The 22,646-nt window shown below is 35.2% G+C and overlaps 1 protein-coding gene across 1 annotated transcript; it reads right to left on the bottom strand.

Annotated features, from left to right (window-relative positions):
• Positions 1–111: 111 nt before the first annotated feature.
• Positions 112–19,649, bottom strand: LOC137647309 (uncharacterized). The gene is made up of 3 exons (XM_068380705.1): positions 19,482–19,649; positions 3,372–9,473; positions 112–529 (listed from the first exon to the last, which is right to left on the bottom strand). The coding sequence occupies exons 1-2, from the start codon at positions 19,482–19,484 to the stop codon at positions 4,209–4,211; spliced, it is 5,268 nt and encodes a 1,755-aa protein (XP_068236806.1). The 5' UTR covers positions 19,485–19,649; the 3' UTR covers positions 112–529; positions 3,372–4,208.
• Between the last annotated feature and the right edge of the window lie 2,997 nt (positions 19,650–22,646).

The following is a 22,646-nucleotide window of genomic DNA, read 5'->3' as shown; positions in this document are numbered from 1 at the left end:
ATGTGTTTGACTTTATCTATTGAACTCTGTGGGATAATAATAAGTGTCTTTTAGAGGCACAATAAAATACGTAAAAAAGTATATATTTATTTTACGTAATTTACAGACACGAAAATAATGGCTTCGGCCATAGTTGTACAACAAGAATTAAAATAAAGTCTAAGAATAAATCCGAAGGATTAGAATTCATTTTCACTTGATAGCAGAATTTCTTTTCGAAATATGAAGTCTTGCTGTAAGTTGTATAACAGCTTCGATCACTCAGTTGAAGACACGATGACATTCGAAGTTCCAACATTGGGAGGAAGATACGAAGACCATCAGAAAACAAATACCTATATGTCGTTTAAGTTTAATTTTGATGCGATGCTGTTTCCTGAGAAGAGTCCTCCCATTTGTACGCTTGAGAGAAATGGTTATGAAGTTTCACTGCCTCTTGAGGTATTTAGCATTTTTCTCTTCTTTGATCTTTATAAAAGACTCGACTTTTAGACGTTCGCCTTCCTTTTTCTTCTTTTGCAGATTAAACCTGTTTGAACGAAAAGATTCATATGGTAATGATAAAGTTTTACTCTCTCTCTCTCTCTCTCTCTCTCTCTCTCTCTCTGTATGCATGTTACAAATTCATATTTGGAAACTGTCTCTCTCTCTCTCTCTCTCTCTCTCTCTCTCTCTCTCTCTCTCTCTCTCTCTCTCTCTCTCTGTATGTGTTACAGATTCATATTTGGAAACTGTTCTCTCTCTCTCTCTCTCTCTCTCTCTCTCTCTCTCTCTCTCTCTCTCTCTCTCTGTGTGTGTGTGTGTGTGTGTGTGTGTGTGTGACAAAATCATATTCGAAAACTGTTCTCTCTCTCTCTTTCTCTCTCTCTCTCTCTCTCTCTCTCTCTCTCTCTCTCTCTCTCTCTCTCTCTCTCTCTGACAAAATCTCCTTCGAAAACTGTTCAATAAATTATCTTATCTCAAGTAAAGGTAGGCAACATCTGAAGGAATCATGAAATTTTCATAATGATGTCTAGTTACAGCGAGAAGCATATCTTCCCGTAAGAAAATACTTTAATGTAGAAAAGACAAATCTTTCTAGGTTAAACAATATTTCATAAATATGATTACCTATTGGAAACTACTATTTCTATTCATTCATTATCTACACCTATTTGCTCCCATAACTTTATCTCTTCCTAACTTCAACTTGAATAACGACAAAGAGCTTCAATCTCTTTCAACAGTCTGTGTAACTTTTATAGTTTTACATTAAAACTGCATTAAATTTACCTTCAAATACAAACAACTTCTCTTAGCCTGCAAGCTACAACTACATCAGTTCTATCTATAGCCTCTCACGTTGTTCTATTTGCACATCTAACCGGCATTGTTGTTAAATGAATACACACACACACACACACACACACACACATATATATATATATATATATATATATATATATATGTGTGTGTGTGTGTGTGTGTGTGTGTGTATGTTTGTGTCGGTGGCTGTGTCTCCCTTTTCTGTTTATCTTTAGCAGTACAATTTAAGGTATAGAGCTCAAAACACCATGGCTCTGGACATTAGTGACTTTCATACCATGCAGAACTTCAAGGATATAACTATTTGATTTTCATAGCATCCTACAGGAGTGAAATTGTAATTACCATTAGTTTGATAACAAAAAGCTGCTGGCATTTAGGAGGCATTTCTTTCCACCAAGGGGTTCACACTCTTTACTAAGTGGTCCTCAACAGAGATATACAGAAGTAATAAAATATTAACATATGTGAAAGGGTGCATCAGATTATATTGAGGTGATTAGGATATGCCGAAAGAATGAACGATAAATGGGTTATTGAGAAAATTGTGTAATTCAGAAATGATTGGAGGTAGAAAAAATAAAGAGGCCTCACAAGGGTTGGATAGACAGGATGAAGATCAAGGACTTTGATATGGAATAAATGACCACATTTGAGACATGGTAAAATAGCGCAATGTGTGTAGTGGATCTGATGGTTTGCTGATGAGTCTTATGTGTGCATGCATAAAGTGACTAATGTTAGTTTAGCAATGATACAATATTTAAAGGTAGAATGTAGCAGCGACTAAAGTTGTCCTTCATACATACATACACACACACGCAGATATACTGTATATATATATATATATATATATATATATATATATATATATATATATATATATATATGTGTGTGTGTGTGTGTGTGTGTGTGTATGTGTGTGTGCGTGTATGTGTGTACGCATTTGTATGTATATCTAAAGGATAGATTGATTGACAGATTGCTGGATATACGTGTATGTAAGTATGTATACATGTACACCACATGTCAACCTGCAAATATGTAACCTCTAGGAATATTATTATGTATGGAAAATATCTAAAAATATCTATCCACGAAAACGAAGGAGGTTAAATCCGTGACAAAACTAATGTTATTAACTTCTACTGATCTGCTGATTATTCAGTTACTAAAGGACGATTCAGTTTTTTACTGAATCCTTATAAACAGAAACCAAAACAATAAAAAATTTCACAAGCAGTGTATTATTTTACCCCCAGGCTCTTTGGAAATTTCCAACCCTTAACCCCCAAGGGGTTATTTTTTTCCCCAGCACATTTTGCAGTATATTTTTTTTTTAAATTGCTCTAACAGCCTTAATTTTTGTCATAGAGAGGTCCGGTTGGTCTCATTCTCTTGGAAAATGCCTGAATTTTTTCAAAAAATTATCAAAAATATGCAAAAAATAATTTTTATAGCCTTTTTTTACAAGGACGTATCGGTACGTCCATGGGGGTAAAGGGATGGCTTTTGTGAAACGTACCGGTACGTCCTTTGGGGGTAAAAGGGTTAAAGTGTCCGATAAGGTTTGTTGTAAGTCTGGTTTCCTTTTGGACATACCTCGCAGTCAATCTCTTGATAAGTACCAAAATTACAGACGCTATTGCATTTATGAATCAATGTTTCCAATCTTTTCTTGACCAGGTGGACATGAGTCTTTTTATAGTTTATATATGACATATTTGTTTTTGACGTTGTTAATAGTTTATATATGACATATCTGTTTTGACGTTGTTACTTTTTTTAGATTGATTTATTGTTAATTTATTCTCTTCATTTATTTATTTCCTTATTTCCTTTCCTCACTGGGCTATTTTTCCCTGTTGGAGCCCCTGGGCTTATAGCACTTAGCTTTTCCAACTAGGGTTGTAGCTTGGACAGTAATAATAATAATAATAATAATATATTTGATAACTTTTATTCTTCACCGTTAGCAAATACTGTAATTTAATAAGGTAATGGATCTAACGGACATGAAATTGAAATGTAAGTGACATTGATAGATCAAAAGCTTCTAACCTTACCTATCCTTCAGGTAGAGGTGTCCTCCTCTAGCTTCCCTTGCTCTCTCTCTTAATCTTCCATTCTTAGTTGATTCTAAAGCCACTGTAGTAATCTCAAACCAGAGAAGCTCTTTCTTTGAAGAAAACTGCATCCCACGGGACTTTCTTTCCGGATTTACCTTCTTCTTCTTCTTTAGATGGCCCGGAGCTTCTCTCCGGACAAGGGCTTTTTGACGGTGCGTCTAGCCCCTAGGTGGTTACCGGATTTACCAATCGATATACAACCCTTCACGTCACGCAGTTATATTTTAATAAAGTCACGGTTAAAGCACATCCTGGGGAAAACTTCTTCAGTAATTGGAGGATCTGTTACATATCTTCTGAAATTCAAAGCCATTAGTCAACAGTTATTATAGTAGTTTCTTGCTAGAAGAGCATTCGATGAATGTGTCACCATTAAGCTAAGCAGCCGTTGAATCGCTTTGAAGACAAGAAAATTTCGTTACGCTGTTGAATTCTCGCACAGACCTTTCCTCTCTTCAAATCAATGCTCACTAATGCTGCGGTTAATTAGATAGATAGCTAAAATGGCAGTAATTTACTGTGTCCATTATTTGATAATAACAAAATTATATACATTTTCATTATCATCTGGTGAGTGTATGTTTTACTATCATCCGAACGGATAAAATTTCTCTTATTTTTTTTTAATCTTAAGGTGCATAGCATAATGTTAAGTTAAGTGGGGATCACTAAGAATATGAATCCCTTTAGAAATAAAAAGAAATCCAAGGACGCCAATTTGTTATAGATCTATGAGGAAGCCAAAAATCTCGTGATAATGATATTAGGTAAGCTTTATTCTATGATGTATGGATACGGCAATCCACCCTCTCTGTAAACAGCAGACGTTTCAGGCTCAGTCTTTAAATATATAAAATCTGATGAACTAGGTTGAGAGGTTTCCACTCCTATACTACTTTCTTCAGAATATAGAGGGTCGTAACTGTCATACCATCCATAGTCAAAATTTTTTAGACCAACATTCCCTTTTCCTGGAATGGGTTTATAACTTTGGTCAAATTCTGTAGTCTGTCCATTGATATTTCCAAGTCCTATCTTGGAAGTTTCCTCGTCATTCGAATAAACAGCATATGTTTGTCCATCACTACTGGAAATTTCTCGTTTTGTATTAATTTCTCTTGACTTCAGTCTTCTTTGAATGGCTTGGTTTTCAGGAGTATTGGATTTATAAGTTTGAGGTGTACGGCTAGCATACACGTTTACTGGTCTATCAGGCATAATTGGCCTATTTCCTAAATTTTCGGAGATATCCATCAATGAAAGTTGTCTGTTACTGGACAATTCTTCGTTGTAAGTTTCTCCTTCCTCTGTAGCGATCTGCAAAACCTCATTGTCTCCACTGATAACTGGGCTTTGTTGCAAATAATTATCAGCATTTACCACATTTTCATTTATGGGGCTTGGTTGAACATTCGCTTCTGCTCTGCTCATTACTCTGACTTGATTCTCAAATCCTTCATGACTGTCATGAGCATATTGGTCATCAATTCCATAGGTATAGTTTTCAGTACTCATAGTTTTATCACTAATGACGTCTAGATTGTATTCACCGTTATATTTATTTATAAATTGCAAATTATTATTCCTATATCCATTATCACTAGTTTCCTTGTGACTCATACCAGAGACTATTTTACCTAGCTGCACAAAGCTATTTTTCCTGCCTTCTTGTTCCGACTCTTTACAAGGATATTTTCGACACTTGGATTTTGAACGAAATTTTTCCATTTTTTGAGAATCTTTCCATCCTGGAACAAACTGGATGTCGGGCAAATTCTCGACATCCTGTCGTGGATAATGCAGTCGATTTTTAAAAATGTAAGGGTAGACTTCGGGATAGGGTCTATGAATAAGACCCATTCTTGATGAATCTGCAATATCCCATGATCCAGTTTGCACTCCATTCTGTTTCATTCCTGTTTGTGCATGACCTTTCCCCGTTCCTTTAAAGAGATTTCCACTATTCCTTCCCCAAACAGAACTTAGATCATTCCCCAAATCATTAGGATTATTAATATAGTTGTTCCAAACACTGATGGCTCTCTCGCCGCGTGACTGAGCATTCAGTGAAGACAAAATAGGACCATTTTCAAATCTTTTGTTATTACTTGGTTCAGATAGCCAATCATATCTTACCGATGGATATGCAAACCCGCTGATAGGAGACAGGGTGAATCCATTGCCAAACTGATTACTTATGGCATTTCCATTCCCAGAATGCATCACCAATCTAGATTTTTCATAAGAATCGTCATATTCACTCTCTCTTCCGAAAATTAATGGATCTTCATAGGGTTTTAGTGGCATTATTAGAATAGGAAATACATAAACCTTCCCCACTTGATTAGCATCATTATGGCAACCAACTTCTGTTTTCTCTGGGTCTTTATTCCCCGAGCAAATAGGTTGGCCTGGTTGGCCTAACCTAGTAAACTCCTCATCTAAAGTAGGTTTTGGATTCTTTGAACGATCAAAGGAATCATCATTATCACTAGTTATATTACACTTTCTGTCAACTCTATCATCTAGATCGTCATCCTTTTGGCTACTATTCGACAGCTCAGGAAATCTTTTTTCGTCGTCTTCTGTCCCATCCTTTATTTTGCTCTTAGCATTAGGTAATGTCTCATTATCTTTACCCTGTAAGAGAGAAGAACTTAGATTACCATTAACTCTTCTTGGGTCCATGATTTCCACAAGTTGTGGTGTGTGATATTCAGAGCAACCTCCGTGAGTTTTACCTTTAATTGAACCAAATGCTTTTAATAAATCTTCTTTGTTTAGAATGGTACATATAGAATAATAGTCCCCTTCATATGAAGACAATGAAAAATCTCCTTGGGAAAATGGCACAAGATAAGACTGTGGTTCAACTAAATTCTGAGAAAAAACTAAATTCACTCTACTCGAAGAACTATCCACTTTCTCGAGAATTGACAGCGGTACAATTTGTCTCACATCTTTCCCTCCAAAGATAAAACAGTTCTCAGCTTTTGATGGTGTACTTTTGGAATCACTAGGAACATAATTTCCGTATTTATTCTGTTTTCTTTTTCTTGAGCTGAAAGCCATTAATAATTTACCTTCATTTAAGAAAGTGCAAACTTTATAATAGTGTGCCGAGTGTATGGCTACTGAAAAATCACCACGAGAAGTGTGTAGATTAGACAGAGGTTCAACTGAATTGTCAGTGAAAACAAAATCCATTTCATCTGGTGCCGATTTAATGTTTCTAAGCATTGCCTCTGGTATGATTTTTTGTATGTCTCTTATTGTAAAAATAAAACAATTCTTGACTTCTTTTACACTTGTGTCATTACTCTCGTCGACATCTGCCTCCACATTCTGTTTATCTTTTATTGATGTAAAAGCCATTAACAATTGTTTTTCTGTTAAAAGGGTACATACAGTATATGAGTGTGGCGAGGTAAAGTAGAGTGAAAAATCGGCTTGAGAGTCTTCCTGTGAGTTGGCTAAAGGTTCAACTGAACTCTCAGAAAATACCAAATCTACCCCATCTGGCGTAGATGCCACCTCATCAAGAATGGTGGTCGGTAAAATTTCTATCAGATATCTTACAGCAAAAATAAAACATTTCCTAGTTTCTGGTGGGGATGTAGTAGAGATAGCATTGGCCTGTTCATCAACATTGTCGTCACCTGTTATTGATGTCAAAGACAATAATAATTCTCTTTCTGTTAAAAATGTACATATATTATAATATTCTGGGGAATAGACAGAGATTGAAAAATTACCCAGAGAAAAAGGTTGTGAAGAATTTAATTGTTCCACAGAATTCCCATTAAAAACCAAATCTAAGCCAGTCTGAGAGGAGGCCACTTTCTCCAATATACTCTTTGGTATAATTTTGTTCATGTTACTTGCCATAAAAATGAAGCAATTCTTGGTTTCTGTATCGTCTGCAGAATGAATGTCAGACACATTTTCATCAGGAATATGTTTCCCCTCTATAGAAGTGAAAGCCATTAATAATTCTCTTTCTGATAAAAGTGTACAAATGGTATAGTGGTCTGATGAATGAAGGGAGATGGAAAAGTCAGACCGGGAATTAGGCTGCAAATAGGTCGAAGGTGCAACTGAATTCTCAGTGAACACCAGATTCAGCCCATTTGGAGAGGTGGTTGCTCTTTCTAGAATTGTTTCTGGGATGATCTTTTTTATATCTTTTGCTGAAAATATTAAACAATTTTGGTTTTCCGGGACATGGAAGTGAAAAACGTCTTTACTTTTCTCATTGGCACTCCCATTTCTTTTAATTTCTGTGAATGCCAATAATAATTCTCTCTCTTCTAGAAGAGTGCATATAGTATAGTAGCCTTTTTTATTATAAAAAATTGAAAAATCACCAGGAGAGTCAGGCTGTGAATTATTCAAAGGTTCCACAGAATTTTCAGTGATTATCAAATCTACACGATTAGGAGTGGAAGCAATGGTTTCAAATACTGTCCTAGGAATAATTTGTCGTAAATCTCTTTCTGCAAAAATAAAACAGTTTTCAGTTTGGAGATGGCTGTTACTCCCATTTTCATAACTTTCTACGGCTTGTGATACCAAAGAATCAGAGTTTTCTTGTTCCTTTGTCAAGTTTTGTGAATAATCTGGTGTGACCAGTGATGGAGTGCTCTCCGGATCAAGTTTTGCGTGGTCCTTGTTAAAATCCTCAGTTTCATCCACCTCAATTTCAGATGAATTATTCTCACTTGAATCAATTAAATCAATTATAATTATGCTAGTCCCATCCGGGCTTTTGTTATTTATAACTGACTGGCTTCCAGTGGAGGAATCCATCAGGACAGTTACAGATGATAAACTATCTGATTCAGACAGAGGCGTTTTACAGTTTGTTCCATTTAACATTGAAGACCATTTCTCTGCATTGTTTTTTCCAGAAGTGGTTAGGTCTAAAATTATATGCTTAGATTTTTTAGAAATGTGTTCATGCATTACTTTGACAGGAACACCATCTTCCGATTCTTTCTTTTTATTGCAGTCATCCCCGGAATTCTTTGGGTAATCCGCAGTTGATGGGCGTTCTTGATTTGCTGATGTAGGCAACGAAAGATTTCCCATCACGTCTTCATAATCATCTATCTCTCTTGACTTCCTGTGTTTTATGTCCTCCCCAGAGTCAGCCAAAATTTCCAGGTTGGGACTCATTGGTGTTTCAATCTCTATTCTGTCAGTCTTCAATGATTTTCCAGTTGCACCAGCTATTGGTCGTTCGCTTGGCATGGACATCTCTTCAAATTCACTCTTTTTCAGTATTATTTTCGGAGCTTTGATATTTTTGGTTAACTCATTTTCATCCCCTGTTTGACTTGCATTGCCTTGGATACTGATACCATAAGACGCATTGAAATTTGAAGTTTCATTGCTTTCGTCCATTGTGAAATTATCATACAAAAAATCTCTCCTTTTTGAAATCTTCTTGTCCCTCATTTTAGTCGGTGCCCTTATCTCATCGTCGCCGCTATTAGAGTCAAAATCATCACCATAAGCTTCAATATAACGACTAAATTCTTCAGCTCTTTCAATTTCACCATCTTCAGTAAAATTGAATTTTTCATCACTCAAGCAGTTATTCCCCACTGATTCTTTAGACTCAATATTAAACTGCTCCAAATACACATCGGTTAAAGCATCACCTCCATCAGTTCCATTTACCATGGCAAAGGTGTTGTTGCTGACACTCATTTCTGTACTGTTGTAATTATCAGCCTCGTTGGAAAAGTCTTGTTCCTCATAATCTTCCGAGTCCTCCACATAATCAGTATTATAAACACTCTCTTCATCACTAACCAACAAATTGTCACCAGAGGTTGAGTCTAGTGGGAATAAACCTTCTCCTTCGCCTAACCCTGACCCTTCCTCGAAACTCTCCTCTACGCTGTTCTGTGTTGCTGCTTCAGTTGAGATATCGTTTGCATCTTCCCTTCCATCAGTCGTGTGAGGCAAACCAGCAGAGACGCCATGTTTAACAAGTACAGAAAAGGTGAGGATGACTATCTTCCAGTTGACCTGAAAAAAAAAAAATGATAAACGTTATAACTTGCAATTACTTCTCAGGAGCTTTCCTGCAATAGACAAATATAATGATACAACTCATTATGTTAATGGTTTTCAATTCTCTTTTAAAACAATCATTAAGGTTTGGTTCATTATAGCTGAAAAAAAAAGGATTAAAGAATTGTGATAGTGAATCATAAGTTAATCAAACATAAAGGTTTAAAAGTTTGAATATCTATCTGTTCTAAGGCCTCTCACGGGTGCCAGAGGCAAATGACAAGCCATTATGCTATTGCACAATATCCCAGATACCAACCATAATCACGATAATCAGTATTATTATTATTATTATTACTATCCAAGCTACAACCCTAGATGGAAAAGCAAGGTGCTTTAAGCCCAAGGGCCCCAACAGGGAAAAATAGCCCAGTGAGGAAAGGAAATAAATAAATGAAGAGAACAAATTAACAATAAATCATTTTAAAAAGGGCAACAACGTCAAAACAGATATGTCATATATAAACTATTAACCACGTCAAAAACAAATATGTCATATATAAACTATAAAAAGACTCATGTCCGCCTGGTCAACAAAAAAACATTTGCTCCAACTTTGAACTTTTGAAGTTCTACTGATTCAACTACCCGATTAGGAAGATCATTCCACAACTTGGTAACAGTTGGAATAAAACTTCTAGAATACTGCGTAGTATTGAGCCTCAGGATGGAGAAGGCCTGGCTATTAGAATTAACTGCTTGCCTAGTATTACTCACATCAGACTCCTGGGGTCTGTTCAAGCTTCTAATACGCTTGTTCTTTTGCAAAGAATCTTTTATTTCAATCTTGAAAAGAGAACATTCTCCAATATAAATGTACATCGCCAATGAAGAAAAAATAGCGTTTAAACATATTCTAGTATAACATTGCTTGCGTAATTGTACCCTATACTAATGAACGTCACGTAAAGAAAGTTAACTACAGACTAATAAGCAAAAAAAAAAAAAAAAAAAAAAATATATATATAAGTAGCTTCAGGTCTCCTCAAATTAAACGGACATTCTTTTTCTAAAATTATACGTATACAAATACATTCATATTGTTCAAATAACCCACAATCGTTTCATTTGATGCAAGGGCGCTGTCACACTAGCACCAGCATATGCGATCCATATGTATGAGAAAAATTCCTCATACGCAAGCTAATGGTGGAATCACACTAGTAATTTCTTGTCCTAGTTTTTCGCCAACCTTCATTCGATAATAGCGAGCGAAAGTGTTGTAGCGTCACGCTAGTAATATCGCAGTTCGAGGAGCAAATGGGAAGAAGTTAAACGAAACCGATCAGCTGATATCATCATGCCCACAGAAATTTTCTAACTGTCGGAGTAATATGTATTATCGGTGTATTGCGTGAATTGATGAATTCTACAATTACCACAGGATGAGCAGAGCAGATTTTTATTATCTCTTGAATCTTGTTGGACTAAAGATTGCCAAGCAAGAGCACGTCCTATTTGCAGCCGCCATTTTGTGTGTTTGCATCTGACGTCATGCCTGCAGTTTATGCGAGTTGCATCGTGGCCACGGCTGCATCCCGTCCAGTCGCTGCCGATGTCTCGAGTAGCAACCGTTCGTGCTTTCCATTTTAAGGAGCAACTGGCGAAAAAAAGCCTAGAATGATTCCATCTTAATGGGTTTGTTAGGTTTACGTCGTTTATGTTTTGAATACTCAGGCATAAATGCAGGGAGCGAGAAAAAGTTTTCAGCGTATACGAGCGCGAGTCATATTATTATTATTATTATTATTATTTGCTAAGCTACAACCCTAGTTGGAAAAGCAGGATGCTATAAGTCCAGGGGCTCCTACAGGGAAAATAGCCTAGTTAGGAAAGGAAACAAGAAAAATAAAATATTTCAAGAACAGTAACAACATTAAATCAAATATCTCCTATATAAACTATAAAAACTTTAACAAAACAAGAAAAAGAGAAATAAGATAGACTAGTGTGACCGAGTGTACCCTCAAGCAAGAGAACTCTAACCCAAGACAGTGGAAGACCATGGTACAGAGGCAATGGCACTACCCAAGACTAGAGAGCAATGGTTTGATTTTGGAGTGTCCTCCTAAAAGAGCTGCTCTCTATATCTAAAGACTCTTGTACCTTAACCTAGAGGAAAGTGGACACTAAACAATGATAGTGCAGTAACCCATTGGGTGAAGAAGAATTGTTTGCTAATCTCAGTCTTGGCAGGTGTATGAGGACAGAGGAGAATATGTAAATAATAGGCCAGACTATTCGGTGTATGTGTAGGGAAAGGGAAAGTTAACAGTAACCAGAGAGGAGAATCCAAAGTAGTACTATCTGGCCAGTCAAAGGACCCCACAATCTAGCGGTAGTATCTCAACGGATGGCTAAGGATACGACGAATCAAGGTCTATTTACATAGACCTTGCGACGAATATGCTTAGTGGCGCTAAATTTACATTACAGTACGCTTCTCATACGATGGTCGGCATAGCTAGCCCTTAATCACGCTTAACCTTGCCCTTAATGTATAAAAGGAGGTAATGCTCACGAATGTCTTGAAAGTATCTCTAAAGATTAATTTATGTATGTAAACGTATGACTGACGTATACCAACATATCTTCGCGAATATAAGTTTATGCTTAACGTATTTGTCATATGTGATATAAATGGCATTTCCACATCATCATCAGGCCCTTCTCCACTTTAAAACTGCAAGAAGTTTTTTTTTTTTTTTTTTTTTTTTTTTTTTTTTTTTTTTTTTTAGCACCTGAGAGGATGTGTAAGCAGAAGACGAAGGGAGTGAATCCCGTAGGTGTGTTTCAGTAAGTGGTGAAATTGATATCACCCTAGCAGCAGCGGCCTAGCTCAATCAGTGGGTAGATCAGGGTGCCTGTTCTTTGCAATGTATTTTCTTCTGGGTGAAGTCTTCTTTGGTTTGGTATCTTTGAAGTCTATTACAGAATGAAGGGTTTCGGAAAATATATTGATAATATACGAAAGCTTGGTGAACGTAACTCATACGCTACTCACACGTTACTAATATGCTCATAAACGGTTCTGAATCGCTTCTATGCTGTATTCGCATGTTCATGTGCGGGACTCGTAGGCTACTCACTCTTTGATATACTCTACACTTACGATGACTTACATTGACGTAAACATGTAAGCGTTACTCATACGCTGCTCATACACAAGTTATACGTTATAAATACGCTATTCATCCACTATTTATACGCAACTTATAAATTCATTCTCGTACACTGGAAAGAATGCTTAGACGTCCATGCTCATACATTGGAAAAGAGTACTTATACATTTGTTATGCATTGTAAAAAAAAGTTTTATTTCGTACAATGAAGCTGTGCATACAATCGATTTCAAATACGGTGTTCACACGTTCCTCTATACACTAGTCACAGTGATGGCAAAACTATGACATGCGTGTCACTTGTGACACGCAAAGGGATTCTGGCTGACACACTGGTGAAAAGTTGATAGAAAATTTTAAGCTTCGTATATAAAACTATAATAAAAAAAGTCTCTCTCTCTCTCTCTCTCTCTCTCTCTCTCTCTCTCTCTCTCTCTCTCTCTCTCTCTCTTCTGTGTGTTAAATCTGTCCTTTTACAAGTGTTTATCAATTTACTAAATAACTGTAATTATCTATGCTAAAAATGTAAACACCGTTAACCAGCCGCTTTCTTCCTTTTACAGATGCCGAACAAGGTGTAACTGGGGCTGAGCTGAAGTGAAAATTTTCGCCTTCTGCCTCATCGTCATCATTATTTATCTAAGCCCGAGGTTACGGACATCGTTTTATTTTTCATGTCTGTCTTTCATATTTTATCTTTCTTCTGCGACCAGCATGAACTGTGCCGTATATTAACAATCTTCTTATTACATCCCTCCCTATTAATCATAATGACCAGTAAGAAAATTAAATTATCTGAAAACCGAAGTAACAGGAATTTCCAAGAATACAGGACTAATCAATATGGCGTTATTGAAAGAAACAGCAAAGCTCTTTGCATCTCATGTGATGAACATGTTGTGAGCAGAACATGGAATGTGAAAAGACATTGCGAAACAAATAGCAAGTGGTTGTTAAAAAAAATTGATGAAGAGCGTCAAGAGTTTATTACGCAAGAGCTGAGAAAGAAAACTCTTCAATCGAAAAATTTGTTGGGATACGTATGTGGACATTCAGATTTGAGTTTCAGCAAGTTTCAGTCTTTCACACACTAGTGTTAAGCATGGAAATCCTTTCAGTGATGGCGAGTTTATTAAAAGGGCTTTTGTGGACTGTGCACCTTATTTGTTTGACGATTTTAAGGACAAAGATGCTATTATCAAGCGCATAAAAGAGATACCTATTTCCAGAAACAGTTAAAAATCGGGTAATGGACATGCGCTCTAATATAGCGAGTCAAATAGGAAAAGACTTGACTGGCTGTTATTTCTTTTCAATTTGTCTTGATGAAACTACTGACTTCCCATCGTCTGCTCGACTGGCTATCTTTGCCAGGTATTGTAGTGGGCATAAAATGTATGAAAAATTACTTAGTTTAGAAACTCTGTCTTCAAATACCACAGGAAAAGATATATGTAACATTGTAGTAAGTATGTTGCGTGAAAGAAACATAGATATGTCAAAAATTGTGTCGGTAACAACAGATGGTGCTCCCAACATGATTGGCCGTCATGTTGGCTTTGTAAAACTTTTCACAGAAGTAGTGGGTCATCTCATTTTACCTTTTCACTGCATTATACACCAAGAAGTACTGTGTGCTAAAGTTGGGTTAAAAGAACTCCATGATTTGACATCAGTCGTCACTAAAGTAGTTAACCTGATATCAGCACGAGCATTGCACAAACGTGAATTCAGCTTACTACTAAACGAAGTAGAATCTGCTTATAATGGATCGTTAATGTACAATAATGTACGTTGGCTTAGTAGGGGAAAAGTTCTTGAACGATTTGTGGAGTGCTTAAATGAGATAAAGGTCTTTCTAAGCATGAAAAATAATAGAGATTTTCATGTGTTAGATGATGCTGCCTGGCTCAGTAGACTAATGTTTTTTACTGATCTATTAGTTCACTTCAATGAGTTAAATGTTAAGCTACAAGGCTATGATAAAAGTATTGGTATTATGTTTGGTTTTATCATTGCTTTTGATGGTAAGCTCAATATTTTCCAACGTGATTTAGAAACTAAAAGTTACAAGTACTTTCCGAGGCTGCAAAAGAACTGTCAGGAACTGAGTGAACAAGATCAGGCTATCAAGGATACTGAAGAAACTTTTTGTTTCATCAGTTTTAAGCTCTCTAAGAGACCAATTCTCATCAAGATTTGACTAATTTTGGGAGCTTGAAGAAATATTATTTTGAAAGAAATATCCTGACAGGGCAAATTTTACCAAGCTGAAAATAGATTTGTTTGAATGGTTAACCATAGATGATATGGAAATGGAGTTAGTAGAATTCCAATCCAGTTCCATTTGGAAACAAAAGTTTACCAATCTTAGGGCTGATTTAGAAGAACGGGAGCGAGACAGATTACAAGAGCCAGACTCAGGCTCTTGTAATCAAGATGAAGAACTGTTATTTGCTTGGAATAGCATCCCTGAAACATTCTGTGCTCTGAAAAAAAGTCGTAAAAACAATGCGAACCATTTTCTCGTCAACATATGCATGTGAAACATTGTTTTTTTCACTAAACCACATCAAAAATGAAAAGAGGAATCGGTTAACTGATAATGCCAGGTCAGCCTGTGTAATGATTAGAAAAAAAAAATTATTAACCTAAAATCAGAGACCTAGGGGCGGGGGTGGCCGCATCACCAAAAGAAATAGATAAATAAATAAGTAAATTTTCTCTTTTTTATATTTGCTTTATTGTAAGTTATTATGTTTGATTTACTGATGTTAGTTTGCCCGTGTGATGATGATAATAATAATGATATTATTAATACTATTAATAATAATTATAAGAAAATTGTGAACCTGTAATGAAATAAATTTCTGGCTTATTATATTAGTTTTATTATACATAATTACTTTATATAATTATCAATCATTATGCTATAATAATTTATTATGCCACCTTAAGTTGTGTAATGATAGAAAAGTATATATACCCAAGCCCAAAGAACTAGTATATTAGTGTTATACATAACTTGGAAGTGACACGCAATGAGAAAAAAATAGAAAAAAAATCTATTGACACAATAACTGAAAAGTCTTGCCATAACTGCCGACTAGTGTGACAGCACCTTAAGATAAAATCAGAACAGACAAAGAGACAGAGAGACCAAAATTGAGTCGCTAAAAGATGCATTTCTAACTGGGAACGAGTTCTCGTTTGTGGAAACATGACTATCTAGATTCGTGCTGACATCATAAAGATGATTTCGTGTAAAGAATTTCAGTATTATATCATACCTATAACATAAATCCTTGTGAAACGAAAAGTTGTCGTGACAAAGGGATCTACTTTTCCCTCTTCAAAGTAACAAAACCAGAAGACTAAGTCTTGGAATTTTTCGCTAAATTTTTGTTTCCTTTTTGTGTCCGTGGAAATATTCTTTTTTGGCGCGTGCTACATAACCATTTCAGGATGGATCACGCAATAAATTTCTAATAAATTTAGGTGAATTTAAAAGCTTATGTTTTTTAAACGAACTGAGATTCTAATAAAGCATTTAGAAAACGTAAGAATTTTATGAAACTCTTATCGTGACCTTAGCTCATGACGCCAAATAGCAGGACTGCAAAATTCTCCTAAGGAGAGCACATTCATAATTTTCGCGAAGCCAGGTCTTCAGAAATGGCTATCTAAAAGCGGGTTTCCTAGTCTCGGAAAACACAAAAGGAAAATTTTCTAGTCTTAAGTATCTTTTGCGTTATTTTGTATGGAATGAAAGGCCTTGATTTATATAAATTTTCTTTTCCTATCAGAATAACTGATAAGTTCTGGGATTTTTTAAGATATTAAAATAATACATGCCTTGACGGGTTCCTAACTATTCTTGATGTTATCAATACCTCTCAGCAAAATCTATTCCTTGCTGCTCTAACATCGAGATAGAGATGAACCTCCATCTATGCATGCGTGATAGTTTGCATGTTATAGTGGTCGCTCGTATTTATAAGCATACTTCACTTCATTAATTTGCACAAAAAAAGCGTATGTTCCTTTTCTTTGAAAAAATATTTTAACTTCCACTATCTTTCAGTTTTGTTGTACACAAAGACTTGGAGTTATGGATTTAATGTTTGGGTAATGAAAAATACTCTGTTAAGGGCTCTTTTGCCTAAAAAAATATATGATGATTGAAGGGAAATAAAGAGAATAATTCTCTTTATAGGATAAGAAATACGAGACTTTAAATCATTTAGAAAATTAGAAAATTAATTAGTAATAATGATGATAATTAGGGGATAGAGGAGATGGAGAGTATAAATTCATATTTGTTGCAAGAATTGACGAAAATTTAAGAACGCATATGAACATCTCGAAATAAATATTACTTTAAAAGAAAAAAATATTGAGAAATAGCTATTATCAGTATTATGAAAAAATACTAAGCAATTTCGCTAAAAAGATAAACCAATTAATCAACAGCATATTTAGCTGCATTGCCATTCTAATTCCTAGTTAAATATTAAATGTTTCCCATTATCTGTCTCTCATTTTAAGACTACAGATATTACTCAAGATCCGGAATAAAAGAGTAAATGTTACTGTTGTAATTTGTCTGATGCTGCACAGACTCTTGCCTCGAAGGAGGTTATATAGGCCTCTAGGCTTATAGCCTTCTGCTTTTCCAACTAGGGTTGTAGCTTAGCAATTAATAAGAATAATGATAATAATAATAAGGTTGTGGTGGTCTGGAGGTAGCGCCTTTGCCTGGTGATTTCCGGACTGGGGTTCAAGTCCCGCTCAGACTCGTTAGTTCCTTTGGTCGCTGCAACCTCACCATCCTTGTGAGCTAAGGATGGGGGTTTTGGGGGAATTTATAGGTCTATCTGCTAAGTAATCAGCAGCCATTGCCCAGCTCTCCTTGGTCCTAGCTTGGGTGGAGAAGTGGCGTGGGTGCTGATCATATGTAATATGGTCAGTCTCTAGGGTATTATCCTGGTTGAAAGGGCAATGTTACTGTCCCTTGCCTCTGTCATTCATGAGTGGCCTTTAAACCTTTAAATACCGTTATAGTGTACAAGCGTGTGATACGCGTACGGTACACCAAGATCTCTCTCTCTCTCTCTCTCTCTCTCTCTCTCTCTCTCTCTCTCTCTCTCTCTCTCTCTCTATATATATATATATATATATATATATATATATATATATATATATATATATATATATATATATATATATATATATATATATATATATATATACTTTCTCTAGACTTTGCGGTACACTGGACTGGATTTCTTGTTCCGACGGATTCCTCCTCCTCGTAAAAAAAAAGATAAAACTGTAATATTTCCTTTTTCTTATAAACGCTACATCAATAAATGCTCTCTCTCTCTCTCTCTCTCTCTCTCTCTCTCTCTCTCTCTCTCTCTCTCTCTCTCTCTCTCTCTCTCTCTCTCTTTCTAACACACACACAAACAAACTTATCCTTATTCAATTTTTTTTTTGTATATCACTAACTGCGTTATCTATTAAAATTCTCTAAAGCATTTCTTTTACATAATGAATGCTTAATCGCATTATTCTTCACTGCAAAATAATTAGACATTTTTTTATGATTATTATATCACTTGGAATGTCAACACCTGAAAATCCAACTGGGATACTCAAGTCAAAAGTGTAAATATAAATATCCTATTTTAGCCAAATCTGTACTGAACACCAGCTTTAGATGTTTAGTTTTCAGTTAATTTCTTATCTATGACCTCTCCCCCTGTAAGTACTTTTTCAAAATTAGAATACATTTCAGAAATTAATGCAATTTTTTGCAGCGTCTTAATTCCCATAAAAATGTAACCTGTGATCTCATTTAGGCTGTTACAAATGACTTCTGAAAATTCCCATTAATGCCCCTAAGTGCATTGTGCCCAAATAGGTCCATTTCAAATCACTCATTATTATTATTATTATTATTATTATTATTATTATTATTATTATTATTATTATTATTATTATATAAGCTACAACCCTAGTTGGAAAAGCAGGATGCTATAAGTCCAAGGGCTCCAACAGGGAAAATAGACCAGTGAGGAAAGGAAATAAAGAATTATAGAAGTGTCCGAGTATACTCTCAAGCAAAATAACTCTAACCCAAGACAGTGGAAGACTATGGTACAGAGGCACTACCTAAGATTAGAAAACAAATGTTTGATCTTGGAGTATCCTCCTAGAAGAGCTGCTAACCATAGATAGTGTCTCTTCTACCCTTACCAAGTGGAAAGTAGCCATTGGATAATTCAGTGCTGCAGTTAACCCATTAGGTGAAGCACTGTTCGGTTGTCTTAGTATTGCCAGGTGTATGATTAATGAGGAGAATGTATAAAAAATAGGCCAGATTATTCGGTGAATGTGTCGGGAAAGAAAAACTGATCTGTAACTAGAGAGAGATGCAATGTAATACTATCTGGCCAGTCAAAGGACCCAGCAACTCTCTCGCGGTATTATCTCAATGGGTGACTGGTGCCTTGGCCAACCTACCACATACAATTCATTAGAGTACCTTTGAGGACACGGAAATCACATTATCCAATGATTTTTGCCAGAAACTAAACAAATAATGAAATTTTTGTTGCAAACGATTTTGATAAGCAATTTAATCTTGCAATATTTCGAACTATGACCCAAAAACTACATCGATACTTAGATCACCTACAACCCAAGAAATGTATCAGTTTTTTATTGTTCTACTGCAAAGAAAACACTATAAACACTATACTCCTCACAACAAATTGTCCTGGTCACGTCCATAAAGAAAATAAGAACTACCATTTAAAGCAGTAAGAAAACTCACCATTTCAGCGCTAACTTTGGCGGGACACCCCAAAACCACAGATCACGGACGGATTCAAGACCCACTGGTCCTCAAAACACACCCAGTGGAGACCTAATCTCTGCTAGTCCGTGCCTGCGTCCCCTGCTGTATGAAAGCCGCCATTGTGGACTGCTGCCTCGAGGCTCTTCGGCGATGCATCAGAAGAAGCAAGAATGAATATAAATATTATTGTTATCCCTAATGAGGTCTAAGGAGAATTCCCCATGAGGGCACGTCGTGTCTCAGAAAGCTGCAATAAACAGGGATCTTTCGTTTCAATTAGATGCGAAAAATCCAAGAGCCTCTAGACTACACATCATTTTTATATGAAAGACACAAAAGAGATTTCAATAGACCTTTTTAGGTATAATTCCTTCAACTAAAGGAAAGCACGTTTAGTTACTAAGGCATGTGTCAACTGACATCCTCCCAGTGTAAAACAATTGATATTGGGAACACGGTTTTCTTATTCAGTGGCATTTCCCACATATTACTTTTATCAACAAGATATCATCACAAGAGTTAGCTGTTTGATGATGCAAAAGGCAATTATAATCTCTTAATAGATATTTGGCAATTTCTGTCTGTATAAATTAGTATACATAATTGGAAATACATTCTCAATGCAGAATAAATTTGAATTTATATTTAATAACTACCCGGATGGAGATTCAAATATATATAACTATTTTCAGGAAATTGGTTGTTAGTAAAATTGGACTCAGTTGAAAATTTTACATCGTGTATGTATATATATACACACACACATATACTGTATATATCTATATATATATATATATATATATATATATATATATATATATATATATATAATATATATATATATATATATATATATATATATATATATATATATATATATATACATAAACAATTGTGTGTCTGTGTGCACATTATATATATATATATATATATATATATATATATATATATATATATATATATATGTATATATATATATATATATATATATATATATATATATATTTATATGTATATATATAATATATATATATATATATATATATATATATATATATATATATATATAATTGCGTGTATGTGTGCATATTATATATACACACATATTTATATATATATATATATATATATATATATATATATATATATATATATACAAGTACGTATATATCCATATATACATAAACCATGTGTGTATTTGAGCATATATATATATATATATATATATATATATATATATATATATATATATATAGTGTGTGTGTCTATACGTGTGTCTGTGTGTATGAGTTGACCAAATAATAAAAAAAAAAAATTAGTTTTGACTTTTCCTAACAGCCTTTCACGAATTTTTATGGGCCTTCTAATGAATTCATGATAAAAGGAATAATGACATTATGGCAGAGAAAAAAGTAAAGAAAACTTTTAGTCCCGTGAGTCAGAATATTAATTGATTGTTTTGTACCTGGTGTTTCTCATGCGCGCCAAATTATGATTGAATTGTGATTTTTAATCTAACTTATTATCAAAGCAATTGGAAAATCATGACCGTGACATTGAATATAAACTTTAAAAGGAACGAATTTTTATACTTATATTTTTTTTTTTTTTTTGTAAGTGTATGTGGATTTACTCCGGAATTTTCATGGAGCATTATTGAATAAGAATTAGTTAAACAATAACGAGAATGAGAAAACTGAAAGAAAAAAAAAATTATGAAATGCTAGAAAATAAAAGAAAGAACAAAGACGATTCTGGGGCCATTATATGCAGATGAATGGTACAACCTCACAACCAATTCTTCTTGCATCAAATACTCTTAAACATCAGTCAATCGCTATAAAGACATTATCTTTCTTAAGAAAACAGACTGGCAAAACTCCATACCCGAATAGATATATTTTTTTTTCAAGTCTGGTTTTATAGGCACAAATTTAAGACAACAACCACAACAACAAATGTAGCCGTTTCTATTTCACTGCAGGACAGAGGCCTCATATATGTATTCATATCTGGGGTTTGGCCAGATTTCATCACCACGCTGACAACTATGGGTTGGTGATGGTGGGAGAGTTTAGTCTGTCCGTTCACAGCAAAGCAACCTAGTATGGGTGGCCCTGACTAGTATAGCTTTACTGATCATTGCGATATACAAACTCTTTCACCATGTTAAAGAAGATGAAATCAAATTAATTAAAAATGCATTAGCCATTGACTTCCGATTGTCACTAGGTCAGCTTAAAACATTGTGACCATGATATAAAGAAGTTTAGTACAAGTTATCTAAGACAGGCTCTCTCTCTCTCTCTCTCTCTCTCTCTCTCTCTCTCTCTCTCTCTCTCTCTCTCTCTCTCTCTCTCTCTGTTTCCTTAGTTTTATTTTCCTCTTAAAATCCGGAGAAAATAGGCGAGAAAATTATAGCTAAATCAAATTTTGTATCATTGTCCATCTTTATTTACCATGCATTAATGGCAATCAAAATAAAAACTACCGGAGAATTTTACTTGCCATGTAAAAAAAAAAAATTCCAAACGAGTTTCGAAATTACTCATGGACGTGATGACACGGTCTTCTAGAACGTGACCGAAGGATGGGGCGAAGATAAAATAAGAAAGGGAGGAATTTAAAACGACACTTACAGAGAAGAGATGCTTATTAAACGATGATGGAAACGCGGACGTCGAGCGTGATGGATTCACCTTGACATGCCCAATTTGGAGACAAAACAATTAATCTCTCTTACGTATATACATCGCACTCTTTGAACGGTAGTGGGTACTTTTGCTTCATCTGAATTTATATAATGCAGTACTTTTCTTTACATGGAAGTACAAGTAAACATATCCGACTCTTAATAAAGGCCAGGGTATTTTGAGAGCATAGTTTGAATTGGTATGAATTCATGCATGAAAGCACTTCTTCTTTGTCTGCATCTTTTCCCACTTTTATGTGGGGTCGATGTTTCTAGCCAGTGTTCTCCATCTACCTCTGCCCCACACTTCATCACCGGTTAATCTCACAATCTCCACTGGCCATATTGGTTTTGGCTAATTTTTCATGGCCGGATGCCTTTCATGCATGAAAGCACATATGAGGTCAATACGTCAACTCAAACAAGGTCGCAAGTGGCAGCAAGGTGAC

Source organism: Palaemon carinicauda, chromosome 9 (genome assembly GCF_036898095.1).
Source record: "Palaemon carinicauda isolate YSFRI2023 chromosome 9, ASM3689809v2, whole genome shotgun sequence".
NCBI lineage: Eukaryota > Metazoa > Arthropoda > Malacostraca > Decapoda > Palaemonidae > Palaemon > Palaemon carinicauda.
This window is presented reverse-complemented; position numbering and strand designations above follow the sequence as displayed.